This window comes from Mobula hypostoma, chromosome 1 (assembly GCF_963921235.1).
Source record: "Mobula hypostoma chromosome 1, sMobHyp1.1, whole genome shotgun sequence".
Taxonomy (NCBI): domain Eukaryota; kingdom Metazoa; phylum Chordata; class Chondrichthyes; order Myliobatiformes; family Myliobatidae; genus Mobula; species Mobula hypostoma.
In genome coordinates, this window is record NC_086097.1 from 138,692,585 (window position 1) to 138,706,052 (window position 13,468).

Here is a 13,468-nt window from a genome sequence, read left to right on the forward strand (position 1 = left end):
TAAGTACAGTAGGAGGGATGTGCCATTTCCTGTCCATAGGATCTCCCAAAGGCCTTCACAGCCAATGAGAAACTGGCCCACTGTAGTCATTTGCTGTATGCGCAAAATTAAACTTAGCCAGCCTCTAGCAATGATAGTCAAACTTTTGATCCACGATTTGGCTGGGAAGTGCAGCATGTTCATCAGCTGCTACCCACTTGCTTCTATTTCATGCACCTGCTCACAACGTTTACTCCGGGGAGGTGCAGACTTCTGGACCGTGGGATCTTACTGTGCAGCCCAGGATCTGCAGCAGTTTTAGCGTGTGCTGGAGACAGCTGGAGGATTCTGCCACGCGTACCACCTTGTCTATGGTTATCAGTCATAAAGACTACGCAACTGGTCTACTGCCTTAAGTCTTACATCTTAGACTTCTTCTCAGGGTGAGGAGTGTGAAACTAGAGGACATAGAATAAGGTGACGATGGAAATATTTTAAAGGGATCTGAGGGGCAAATTTTTTATATAGAAAGTAGCGGGTAAATAGGAACGAGCTGCGGCTGAGGTGGGGACAATGATGACATTTAGACAGGTACATGGAAAAGTCTCGGAGGGAAATGGACGGAAAGTAGGCAAATCATACTAGCTTAGACAGACAGTTCATTCAAAAGGGAGCAGGAGGGCTGAAATGTCTACTTCCGTGCTCCATATTACTCTGAGGTCCCACTCGCCAGTATCCTCCCCAAGCAGTTCATCTGGGAATTGTATTCCAAAATTGTCAGCGCATTAGGATTGTGGAAAAGACTTCCTTCCTCAATACCTTAATGTACATAGGGTAAATGGGAACGACCTTTTGGTCCATTGCTCCCTGAACCTTTTCCATCCACCTGTCCAAATGGGATCACTGTCCCCAGCTGAACCACTTCTTCTGGTAGCTCGTTCCTATTTACCCGCTACTTTCTGTATAAAAAAAATTGCCCCTCGGGTCCCTTTAAAATTTTTCCCTTCTCGCCTTATTCTAATGTCCCCTAGTTTTACACTCCTCTATCCTGAGGAAAAAGTCTAAGATGCAAGTCTTAACAAAATTGAGTGTGCGTGATCTAGGAAGGTGTTACAGAAAGTCTTTTCCACAAAGCTAATATGCCAACAATCTTGGAATAGGTTTCCAACAAACTGTTGGTATTTTGATAGCAGTTTGTCACATCTCCTGGTCCCGCTGCACTGCCAGTGCTGAGTCGCTCAGCTCCAGCGGAGCAGACAGAGCCTGAAGCCTGCACTGGCCTCTCATTATCTGTATGGTAAAATGAAGCAAGCTGTGCATGAGGGAACGGACCAATCTGAGTACTAATTAACTTCTCATTGAACTCTAATGCCCCTTTTGCTGTGCTCTCTCATACTACAGACTATAATTAGTTTAATTGTGCATCAGAGGGCTCTTGCCTCTGAGCCATTGAGTTGTGGAGTTGAGTTTAAGACTCAAGAGGTTTGACTGTACACTCCTTGTTGTGGTGTAATTTAGCATTGCAGACTGGTTAGAGATCATATGAGTCTATAGAACAAGCCTTACCTTTAGAAGGTGTGAAAGATCTAGCTGCTTTTCTTCTGTGTAAGAAAAGTTCCCCTCAAGCAACATTGATGAGATTGATCTTTCTGACCCCTGCGAGGCACCCCTCCAACCTACACTTTGAGCACCTCGAGCGGAGTAAAGCTCCCAGCAGTGTTCTTGGACAAAACCTGATGGGCACATTCTGATGGGTAACTAGAAGCTTGATCAGAGGCAAGACGGAGAAAGGCGGGATTCGCAAGTTCCTGCTTTAATAAGGACCTAGCTTCAGAAGTCAACGTAAGGCAGAGATTGTGCGGAGGTGAGATTAAAGGCTTGTATTCTGTGGAGAAGTGCTTCCTCCCAAAGCAACAAGCCAACTCTCCCATGGTGTCTTGAGATTTTTGTGTAAAGCTGTGATGGAGTTTAATAGACCACCTAGTTAGTTTCTTAGACTGAAAATGAACTGTCTAGCATTCCCTGAATAGCTGAGTTAATTCTTACACCAGTGTTGTCAGCCAGTGGCTGTGTGATGTAAAATCAACTGAACAGCTTATAAATGATCACATTCATTACAAATATCACTGTTCACCTTCTGTGGATTTGGACTCCGGTCACGACAATTTAACATAAGGACATTCCCGTCTTATCTTTGGCTGAATTAAAGAGGTAAATCATGGTCAGTGAGGAGGTTGATGGAACTGTGGTACCGGCCCTGATGGGATGCAGATGCAACTGTCGAAAAGGAGCAGCACTCCTGTCAAATCATTTTCCTTGGATGTCTAGGAACAGAGGATCCGTGGGGAGACTACTCGGCCCCTTTAGGTTGTTATGCCAGAATGATAGCCTGGCCGGATGCTTACTTATAGCTCCACACGCTTTCTGCCTCTTGCCCAACAGTGACGTGTTGGCCTCCATCCCAGATAGGGAGAGTGAGTCCCAGATTCCTGCAGCTCCTGTGACATCAGCTTGAGATTTTAGTACTTTGTACACAGCACTGTCCAGGGGCGGCAGCTGAAACCTTTTTGTGACTCGGTCCGCTGACGGGAGTTGAGCTACAACCTTTGACCCCGAGTAAAGGGAGTGAAGAGAAAGTGAGCAGAGATGAAGAGAAACGAAGGAGCGGGACAGGGAGGGAGGAGAGGGAGATGGGAGGACGTACTGCTGAGGAGAAGGAACGGGGAAAGGGAAGTAGGAAAGAGGAGGGTTATGGAGCAATAGAGGAAGAGGTGAGGGAAGGGGAGAGGGAGAAGGTGTGAGGGAGGCACAGAGTGGGACTACCGGCGAATTAAAAATGAAGCTTTCCCTCTATAATCACTCGGTGAGATCCTTTCAAAACGGTGTGACAGACAACAAACAACCCCATCTGCCGCCTGGACAAGTACAAAGGGAACTGGTCAATGCCCCGTTACTTCCCTTGGAACCGTCCTCATGACATGGGAATCAATATGGTAGGTAAATGTTGGAGCCATCCACTGGAGATTTACTAGGGCTGAGTATATTCCTAATCAGAGCTCCCAGATGGAGGCATATTTTAATTATTCATCTCCAGGCATTCCGCGGCAAGACCAGCACTCCCTGTCCAACCCTAACTACCACCGAGGAGGCGGTGGGATCAGCCGCTGCCTCGATCCTTCGCAGTCCGTGTGGAGAAACTGACTCCACGGTGGTGGTGGGAAGATCCAAGTTCAAGGAGTATGGGCAGAAGGCGGGAACAGGGCACACGCAGCGGGCATGATGGGCCGAATGGCCCGCTCCTGTTTCCTGTATTTAGACCAAGCGCTGATGCATGTGTCCCCGAGCGGAACCCGCGGGCGGCGGCGCTCCCCTGCACCTGCTGCCTTTGTCCTTGGTGGGACGGGAGACAGATTTTGGGACGTGTGTCCGAGGAGCCCAGGGCGAGTAACTGCGGTGCATGTTGGAGAGGGTGCACACTACAGCCAAACTGTACCAGTGGTGAAGGAAGGGAGTGTTCAGGGTGTGGGGTGGGATGGGGTGGGGTGGACGGGGTGCGGAGCGAAGTGGCTGCTTTATCCTGGATCGCGCGAAGTTTCCAGAGAGTTGTTGAGGGCGAGTGGCGGGTTTACCAAATGAAGCCCCTACATTGGCGATTCTCGCAAATCTAACTTATTTCTGTCCTCAGTTCCAACCTTGAGCGCAATTTATCAAAATTAATGCACGCAGCTTTGGGCCCGAATGATTTAATTGCATCTGCACCCGGTGGCGTTATTGTCGCGTGTCGGCGAGGAGCGGGCGTGGGATGTGGGACGGTCGGAGCCTGCGGACCAGAGTAAGACTGTGGAGCGAGCTGATGTGAGACGGGAGCACAGCACCCCCTGTTAGTCCTCAAACCTTTTTGCACCTTGCATTGAAAAGCTGTGGTTTCCTTTCTCTCCCCCCACCCTGATCAGCAAGTACCACAGCTCCCAGCGTCATCCGAGGAGCCGCTACAAGAGGCAGGGCCGGGACAGACGCTGTCCAGAGGTACCAAGCACATCTCCATGCGCCGATGTTGCACTGATCCTCGCCGCTCTGGTCCGGATCCCGGGCTGACTGTTCAAACTCCTCCCGAGATCGCACGAAGCCTTGGTGTCCCCGACCCCGTGGAGACGGGGCAGGATTTAAGGCGGGGGTTGAGTGCTCTGGGAGCGGCTCCGTGCGATCGGTTGTCTGGGCGCCGGCTCGCCCCATCCAGGATGTCGCGGCTGGAAGGTGCCTGAAACCGGAATTATTCGGTGCGTCTACAAAGGGGGGTGGGGGCTGCAGGGAGAGCGGCCGGAGCCCAGGACACCCCCCAGTTGTTGTCAGATTAATCCGGACACCGCTGGGTGCGGGGGAGCGGAGCGCAGAGTGAGCAAGAGGTCCGGCGGCACGGTCCGATCCCACCGCACGGCCCCGGAGCACAGATGCATTTTCGACTCTTTTCTCTGGCCCTGCTTCTTGTGAACTGCATGGATTATGGGCACGGCCTAAGGCAGCGAGGCAAGCGGAGCAGGAGAGGTCAGTGTCGGCGGCGGGACCCCCCGACCCATTCCGCAAACTTCCACCGGGCGCGCTGCAGTTTTACGCGGAGAGCTGATCCTGGGGCGCAGCGCGATGTGTCTGCGCGCTGAGGGGTTGCCCTGTCCCGGCCGTTGGCCCGGGTCATCAACCGGTCCCCAGTCCAACAGAGAGGAGGTAGAAGTTCCATCGTATCCCACCCTCTCCGTGGCCGCTGCGGCTCCTGTCCCGGGCACGGCGGTGAGTGAGGGGCAAGAGGCAGTTAACTCTCCCCAGCCCAGACTGTCTCAGATCTTTCCACCTCCCCACAACCGTCCTCAACTCCCTCCGCTTCCCCAGTCCCTTCTCCTTCTCCAATTGCTCTCCGCTATCTCAACCCTCTCCTTAATTCCTCTCCCTTTCCTCAAACCCCTCTCTCCTCTCCAAACTTCTCTCTACCCAGTCCCCTCTTCACTGCCCAGTCTCTTTCCCCATCCTCAATCCCTTTCCCTTCCCAAAAATCCTTTCACTGCAGTTCCTATCCTCTCCCAAACACTCCCCAACTTCTCTCCCCTCCCACTCCAATCTTTCTCCCTCCCCACCCCAATTACTTTTCCCTTCCCCTACTCTGCTCACTTCCCCAATCTATTTCCATCTCCTAAACCCTCCCCAACTCCTCTCCCCTCCCATTCCCTCTCCACCTCCCTACCTACGCACAACTCTCTCCCATCCCCTCTCGCCTCCCAATCCTGTCTCCCCATTTCCTCACTGGTCCACTCTCACTCTTCTCTCTGAACCCTATTTCCAACTTATACTCCTTACTCCAATCCCCTCTCTAAATCCTCTCCCTCTCCCTCTCCCATCTCCCCTTCCTTTCCCAATTCTCTCCTTGATCCCGACCCCTCTTTCGTCTTTCTCCAGTCGCTCCCTCTCCTTTGCCCACTGTCCCACACGACTTCCCGGGATCTGTTTCATTTCCCCAGCGAGTGTAGGTGTAGGTGGGGCTGAGATATCCCAACAAAACTCGGAGATGTACACATACGAGCCCGATGCGTAGGACCACAGGGTCCTGATGCATCCGGACCCTCCCCAGTCGAGGCGGGAATTCTGAGGATCAATTCCCAGCAGGACTGTCTGTTTCTACTGTCAACAGTCATAGGCTCTGAAACCTCCCTTGCCCGTACTGCATTAATGGTAGGGCCGAACCTAACCGAGCTGACAATACTGAGAGAGTGTCACACCGTGAGAGGGGTGGTCATGATGGAGTGTGGGAGAGGGTGTAATGAGGGAGTGTCACACTGTCAGAGTTGCGTTACTGAGGGAGTGCCGTACTGCTGGAGGGGCGTTAGAGGCAGCGATGAGGGAGAGTCACACCACGGGAAGGGGACTACTGAGGGACTGTTGCACGCAATACTGACGGTGTGCATTTTTACCAGTAGTCTGTCATTCACATGAGACGTTCGCTGTGGTCTTGTCTGCCCGCTCCTATTTGTGTCATTGTTTCCTCGACACTTTGTTAACAGAGAGCAGGCTGCTCTCCTTTGGTCACCGCCAGAATTTATTGCCGAGTGGATGTCACACTATCCTGCCATTATTACATTGCTATCTGTGGGATCTTGCTATTCAGAATTTGGCAGTCTGATTTCCAATGTGGCTGTACCTGTCGAGGCTTTGGGGTTCGAAAGGTGCTTTAAATACGGTACAAAATCCTGTAGCGTGGAAGTGTTTCGCTACCGGATCAGAGTATGTTGAACATTATTTTATAGTGTGTTTGTAATTTTCTCAGACTAATAAACAGGAGGATAACTTTGCTAAGTAGCTTGTGAGGTGTCAGGCGCGCTGTAGCGGTTGACTGGTCTGGTCGAGAGGAGCGCGGCTTGTTTGTGAGTCCAATCAGACATCGGGAGGCTGGCTCTCAGCTGCCCTCAAGTGGCCAGGAAACTTCCTCTCTATCACCTGACCGAGGCGGCTCAAACCTCCACGGCTCTTAACGTGATGTCAGAATCAGAATATGATTATTTTTTAAACTTGTTTTACATAGCCTTAGTTATTCGGTTGAGGGAGTGCATCTTGCAATCAAGCACTTAAGTTGGTTCTATACCATTGCTTTATAACCACCCATTCTCCTGCAACACTCCCTGTCTCTGTAACCACCTCAACCCCTACACCTCTACATCCCTTCCTATTTCTGTGACCTCTACAGCCCTTTCAACCCTCCCGATCGCTGTAACACTGTCAGACCCCTAACTCTGTAACCACCACAATCCCTCCCTGTCTCTGCAAACCCACTCCGGTCGCTACAAACCCCATATTTGTAAAATCTCCATCAGTCTCTGTACCCCTCCCTATCCATGTAATTACCTCCAGCCCCTCCACTCTCTGCAACTCCTTCCAGTCCTAAGCACATCGCTCACTCTGTAACCTTCTCCAAGCCCTTCATCCCTTCCTATGTCTGCAAATCCCTCTAGTCACTACACCCCTCTCTATGTCTGTGCCCCCTCCAGCTGTACACAATCTTGCTCCTATGTACTTGTCCAGCCCTTACACCACTTCTGACCTCCATGACCTTCATGTACCTTGGTATTTCTGTAACCACCTCCCGTCCTTTCACCCCTCCCTGTCTCTTTATGCCCTCCTGCCCTTACCCTCCTCCCTAAATGAAACACTACTCCACCAGGGATGTCTTCCAGCTACTAATTCCTTAGCACCCATGTCAACTCTCCTATTGTCCTCACCATCTGATAACTCCTCCAGCCCTTGTATCCGTTCCTATTCCCCAAGTGCTCCAGCCCTTACACCTGTTCCTAACTCTGTAAACCTACACTCCTTCCCCAAACCTTATGTTAATGCAGGGCATGGTATAAATAAGGAAACAAGAAGCAAATGTAGTGGGACGAATACAATTTCCTAGAGGGACTTTAATATACAGTGCATATACATTTTGCAAAGTAAATGTATATTTACATCCCAAGCAGTGATAGCTTGGGAAATAAAGTCATGATCTTATACCAGGTGGTTTCCCAGACCAGGATATTGAGGGAGCGAAGGGGAACAGTCTGCTTTATATCTAGTGCCGTACACCTTATATCAATTGGCTTTTAGAATAATAGAATTCTGCAAAAAAATGGAAATGATTTAGTTCAATCTGAAACTAGTGTTCTAAATCTGAACAAAATAATTGGGAACGCATAAATTGGTAAATTGGGAAACGACAATAAATATGACCATAAATAAGCAAGAAGAAACAGTCATAGAATTAGTACACAGCTTATATCAAGAAAACTCTTCAGAGAGTGAAAGCCTGGTAGAAAAAATTGTCCTGCTGTGACAAACAAGAGTTATAGAACGCCTTAGATCAAAGTCCATAATGTCAGCCAAAAAGGAGCTAGAAATTTTCAGATGCCAGGTAAGGGAGACTGAAACTTGGATAAAGAAAGATAAAGCAGGAAATGAGAATTAATTAGTGAGAAACATAATAATAAACTTTCCACGGATCTGGAAAAAGGGAAATATGAGCAGAAGTTAATATGGTTCCTGTATAGACTGAGACAGTAGCTATAATGGAGAACGAGTAGGCAGCAAGGAAATTAAACAAATATTTGGTGTTGATCTTCACTGAAGACACAGAGAAACCTTATTGAAACAGTGAACACCAGGACGAGAGGGGGAAAAGGCAAAGGTAATTAATGTTAATTGAAGAAAGCTGGAGAGGCTAACTTAACTGAAAGACAGAAGTTTCCCAAGTCCTGCACCCCGGGGTTTAAAGAAAGTGGTGATAGAGCGAGAGAATGTACCGGATATCATCTTCCAAAGATCCATAGCTTCTATAACAGATTGGAAAGTAGAAAGCGTGGCCTACGATTAAAGAAAGAAGCGAAAGAGAAACAGGGAAGTGTAGAACAGTTAGCTCGATATTGTGGTAAAGCAAACTGCTGGACCCCATTGAAAAGTCAGTGTGAACAGAGAACTTCAAAGACAATAAAATTGACCAGAGTCAGTGTGGATCTATGAAAACAATACCATTTTTCACCAGCAGATTTGGACTTTCACAAGGCCATTGAACAACAGGTTATTAAACAAGAATGGGAGCACATGGGGTGTGTAATGGCTTGGTTGTTTGACAGGAGGTAGGGAGAAGAAGTAGGTCACATTTTGACATTGTTGGGATGGGTGGCAGTGGCTAATGGGATTTTCAGAGATTGGTTCTGGGAACCTGCTGTTCACAATTATGAGCAGTGATTTTGCAAGAAAGAATCAAAGTGAAGTATATTGAAGCTTGCTGGTGATACAAAACTGGGTGGCATACGGGGGCAATGTGGATATGGCGGAGAGGACTGAGGTTTACAGAGATGGGCAGAATGAATGGGTGAGGACAAGGCAGACAAAATGGAGTATAGAAAAGTGTGAGGTGAAATAGTCTATTTTTTCCATTTTTGTTCTATTTTGTAGAGAAAAAAATGAATTCAGAGCATTTTCTAAATGGTGTGAGTCTGAAAGGTATTGATATTCAGGGTATCCTTGTGCACAAAACACTGGAATTTAACCCATGCAGATAGAGCAAAGCAATTAGCAAGGCAAATATAATGCTGACCTTTATTGATTTGTGTAGAAGGGTAAAAATGTCTTGTATGCTACCAGGTGAGAATACATCTGATAGTTGTGTAGAAGCTTGGTCTCTGTATCTAAGGAAAGATGTATTTTTTTTGTGATGAGAGAGTGTAGCAAAGATTCACCAGAGTGATCCTGGGATGAAGGATCCCAGATGTCATCCTGGGATGTCGTACAACAAGGCTTAAGATATCTAGGTATGCATGCTCAAGAGCTTAGTAGGATCAGAGATTCTCACAGGACTTGACAGGGGAGAAGTGGATGTGATGTTTCCCCTGTCTGGAATCATTCTCGTTGGTCATTCAGGACAGAGATGAGAAGAAATGTCTTCATCCAGTTGGTAAATCTTCAGAATCATTCACCCTGGAAGGCTGTGGAGGCTTCGTCACTGGGTATATTCAAGAGAAATATAGACAAGTTTTTAGATATTTAGGGAATCAAGATTGGAAGGTTAGTGTAGGTAGATGGCATGAAAGTAACAGATCAACTGTCATCTTATTGAATGGCTACTGGGCAAGGAGTGCTAGATAGCCTGTCCCTGTATCTATTTTTCATGTTTTACATTCTATCCCTGGAACTCCTCAAGCACTGTCACTGTAACACTCTCCAGCCCCTAAACCCCTCCCTTTCCCTGCAGCCCTCACCAACCCCTGTAACCCCCTCCAGCTCCTATCACTATAAACCCCTCTGGCCCCTACACCCACACTCCCCTTATCCCTGTAACCCTTCCCAGCTCCATAACCCTTTGCCTTTGACCAAGTCCTCCCCAGATGTACCTGGTGCACTCAGCTGCCTGTACCTGATCTCTGCACTTTCCTTCCTGAACCTCAACTTCACTCTTCCTCCCCACAGCATCAAAGTACCTTGGGCTGATTTATGGGAGAGGCTTGGTGAGCATTGGGATCTGAATGGAGTTAGTGGAGATTGGTGAAAGGAAAATAGGTTTAGTGCAGATGGATCAGCATGTTGACATCGTGTGGAGGCTTGTGTGCTTCAGGGACTTCATCAGGTGATGCCAGCTCAGGGCCACCCATGTTGGAATGACTGTGGACGAGATCCCAGATGAAGATTGATCCAACCCCGGCTCCTGAACGGACCGACTGGTGACCGCCCACCTCCCACCTCCCACCTCCCACCTCCCACCCCTGGGCCATGCCATATGAAACAATAACAACAAGTGCAGATGGTGCTTCTTGTCCAGCACGGGCTTGCTGGCTGAAGAGACTGATTGCATGCTGAATGACTAATTAGGAACCTTAATTGTGATGTAGCTTCTGTCAGCTCCTTCATGTTGTAAAGGCAAATAGTAGTTAGCTCCATCAGCAAAGGCTCCCTTACTGGAGGCAGTAAACCCTCATCCACCCAGAGCCTGATGTAACATGGTGTCAAGTCTCAGAGGACATGATACTCTAGGTTCTTAAAGATACACTACACTTACATACACTAGAGTAGGAAGCCTCAGTCTTGGTTAAGTCAAGTCGTCACTTTTTATTGTCATTTCGACCATAACTGCTGGTACAGTACACAGTAAAAATGAGACAACGTTTTTCAGGACCATGGTGCTATATGAAACAATACAAAAACTACACTAACTATGTAAAACAACACAAAAACTACACTAGACTACAAACCTACCCAGGACTGCATAAAGTGCACAAAACAGTGCAGGCATTACAATAAATAATAAACAAGACAATAGGCACAGTAGAGGGCAGTAGGTTGGTGTCAGTCCAGGCTCTGGGTATTGAGGAGTCTGATGGCTTAGGGGAAGAAACTATTACATAGTCTGGTCGTGAGAGCCCAAATGCTTTGGTGCCTTTTGCCAGATGTCAGGAGGGAGAAGAGTTTATATGAGGGGTGCGTGGGGTCCTTCATAATGCTGTTTGCTTTGCGGATGCAGCGTGTGGTGTAGATGTCTGTGATGGCGGGAGGAGACACCCTGATGATCTTCTCAGCTGACCTCACTATCCGCTGCAGGGTCTTGCGATCTGAGATGGTGCAATTTCCGAACCAGGCAGTGATGCAGCTGCTCAGGATGCTCTCAATACATCCTCTGTAGAATGTGGTGAGGATGGGGGGGTGGGAGATGGACTTTTCTCAGCCTTCACAGAAAGTAGAGATGCTGCTGGGCTTTCTTGGCTATGGAGCTGGGGGATTTCAGGTTGTATACTGTACACATTCTCTGATATTAAATTGAACCATTAAACATTATACACACTATGGGAATGGTGGCTATGCGGTCACACAGTGTAGTTCACAGAATGTACTGTATGGGACGTGGGGCTTCACTTACATACCAGTCCTGAGTAAGTTGAGTGTCAGTCCGGGGGAAGGTGGGGAAAGGCGTGGAGCCCATTCTACTGCCTTGCTGAGGATTTTCTGCATTTTCTGCTTTTCAGTGCGACAAGCAACATTCTGCAGCTTTTTTTTTGTTGTTTTGCAAACTCAGGGCAGTGAGTTGCGCCCGACTATCTGTAGCTACTTCTTCAATGACCTTTCCCCTCCATCGTACAGCCGAAAGTAGGGATGTTCACCTATGACTGCACAATATTCAATTCCATTCGCAACTCAGCTCATGAAGCAGCTGGTGCCTGCACACAGCATGACTTGGGTAATGTTCAGGCACAGGCTGAGTAAATGCCACGTAACATTTGAGCAACCCAAGTATTACCGTAGTGTTTGCTGGTTATACCGAGCTTTCCCGTTCTGTATGGTTGTGTGGAGGAAATTCAGACTGGTTGGCAACTGGTTAACTCACCAGTAAGACTCACCCATTATGTGCACACACGCTGCTCTCAAGTTAGTGATTGGTCTCTTACGTTTTGATGCAGACTTCTGTTGTTTCCTTAAAAGGTTTTCAGAATGAATTGTATGATGTAGCAACACTGCTGGTGATTAGTCGAGAGGTTATGTGACACATACTACGAGATATTGTTCATTAATCTGTAATACACTGGAATTTGGAAAACACTTTGTGTTTTTTGGGCTTGTGTATTCTATTTGTTCGGTAATTTTGATTTATTTCAATGGCAGCTTTATACTGGAACAACTCCAGTTTTCTAGAGAATGGAGTTACAATGGTTGCACAATTCAAATAGACACTCATTTCAGAATTGTATCCTATTGAATTCCAGCTTAGAAAATGTCCATATTTAGATCCCAAAAGCCTGGATGCCCAAATGTCACCAATGCGCATCAATATTTCTAAAGAAAACATGTACCCTAGTTGAAATAAGTTAGAAAGGTATCATTACAGCATGATTTTAGCTTAACTATATACATGCAAACTCACTTCAGATTATAAGTAAGCCCTTTAGAAAAATGAAACCTTTGGTCACAATCCTGCCAGAACTCCGCCCTACAGGTCTTCAAGCAATCCCCTGTCAGAGGTAGTGTTTCCTGGTGATCTCTCAGTGCCAATCTGATAGTCAATTATAATGGAACACAAAATCTTATGTACAAATAATAAACAAATATATTTGCTTCATGGTGGTTTTTAGTTCTGCTTTTTTAACGCCTGTAGCAGCTGAAATAACAAACACAAGCATCCTGTGGAACGCATTAACTTAGCTGGGAGTTTACATTTGAACGTAGGGATTGCATGTGACAATGGCTGAGGTGGTATTCTACCACAATTCAGCTCAAATAACACGAACAAACTATTGATGAGTATATCTTAGGCTGGTAGCATTCCATTCTTGAGATCAGAAAGCTCTCCGATCCTGCAACACCTCTTGACAGACCCACTCCTCGCTCGGTTATTCCATATTGCCACTTTAGCATTTTGTTTTGCACTATTTTAGATTGCCCTACAATCTTGGCAAGATTGTAACAAAACCACCCTGTTGTTTGGAGCCTCTCACTGTCTTACCTGTTCTATTTATTATTTCTGTGTGTACTACTGGTCTGCCAGCTTCACCTGAGCCAGAAACTCCGTGGCATCCTGGTGTGTACGACAAGAAACTGATCTGAAAGTAGTCCCGATGGTGGTGTTGCACTGTCAGAGGTGCTACCTTTTGGAAGAGACATTAACAGAGGAACCACCTGCTCTCTCAGTAGAGGTATATGGTCTTGTTGTACAATATACTGAAGGGGGAATGATTTCTTACCAATGTCAGGCAGATACCAATCCCTTCATCCACTTCACTGAATCAAGAGATCTGATCACAGTCATATTGTTTGTGGGAGCTTCCTTGTGGCTACTACAGTGGTCATGCTTAACCAGTACTTCACTCTGTCCGTCCCAGAATGGCCCATAGCTAGGAAAAGTGCAAAGGAAGTGCAACGTTTTACTCCTGTCTGAACGTGGAAGGGTAGGGATCTGTCAACTGAAAGTAGAGATCTCTTCAAATGGGCAGTC

At 47.4% G+C, this 13,468-nt stretch overlaps 1 protein-coding gene across 1 annotated transcript in view; it reads left to right on the top strand.

The window, feature by feature from the left end:
• Positions 1 to 3,844: 3,844 nt before the first annotated feature.
• rspo2 (R-spondin 2) overlaps positions 3,845 to 13,468 on the top strand; it is a 110,656-nt gene continuing 101,032 nt past the window's right edge. The window contains exon 1 of the mRNA XM_063039052.1: positions 3,845 to 4,521. Within this exon, the coding sequence (XP_062895122.1) occupies positions 4,428 to 4,521 (94 nt within the window). The 5' untranslated portion in view covers positions 3,845 to 4,427. The remainder of the gene's footprint in view (positions 4,522 to 13,468) is intronic.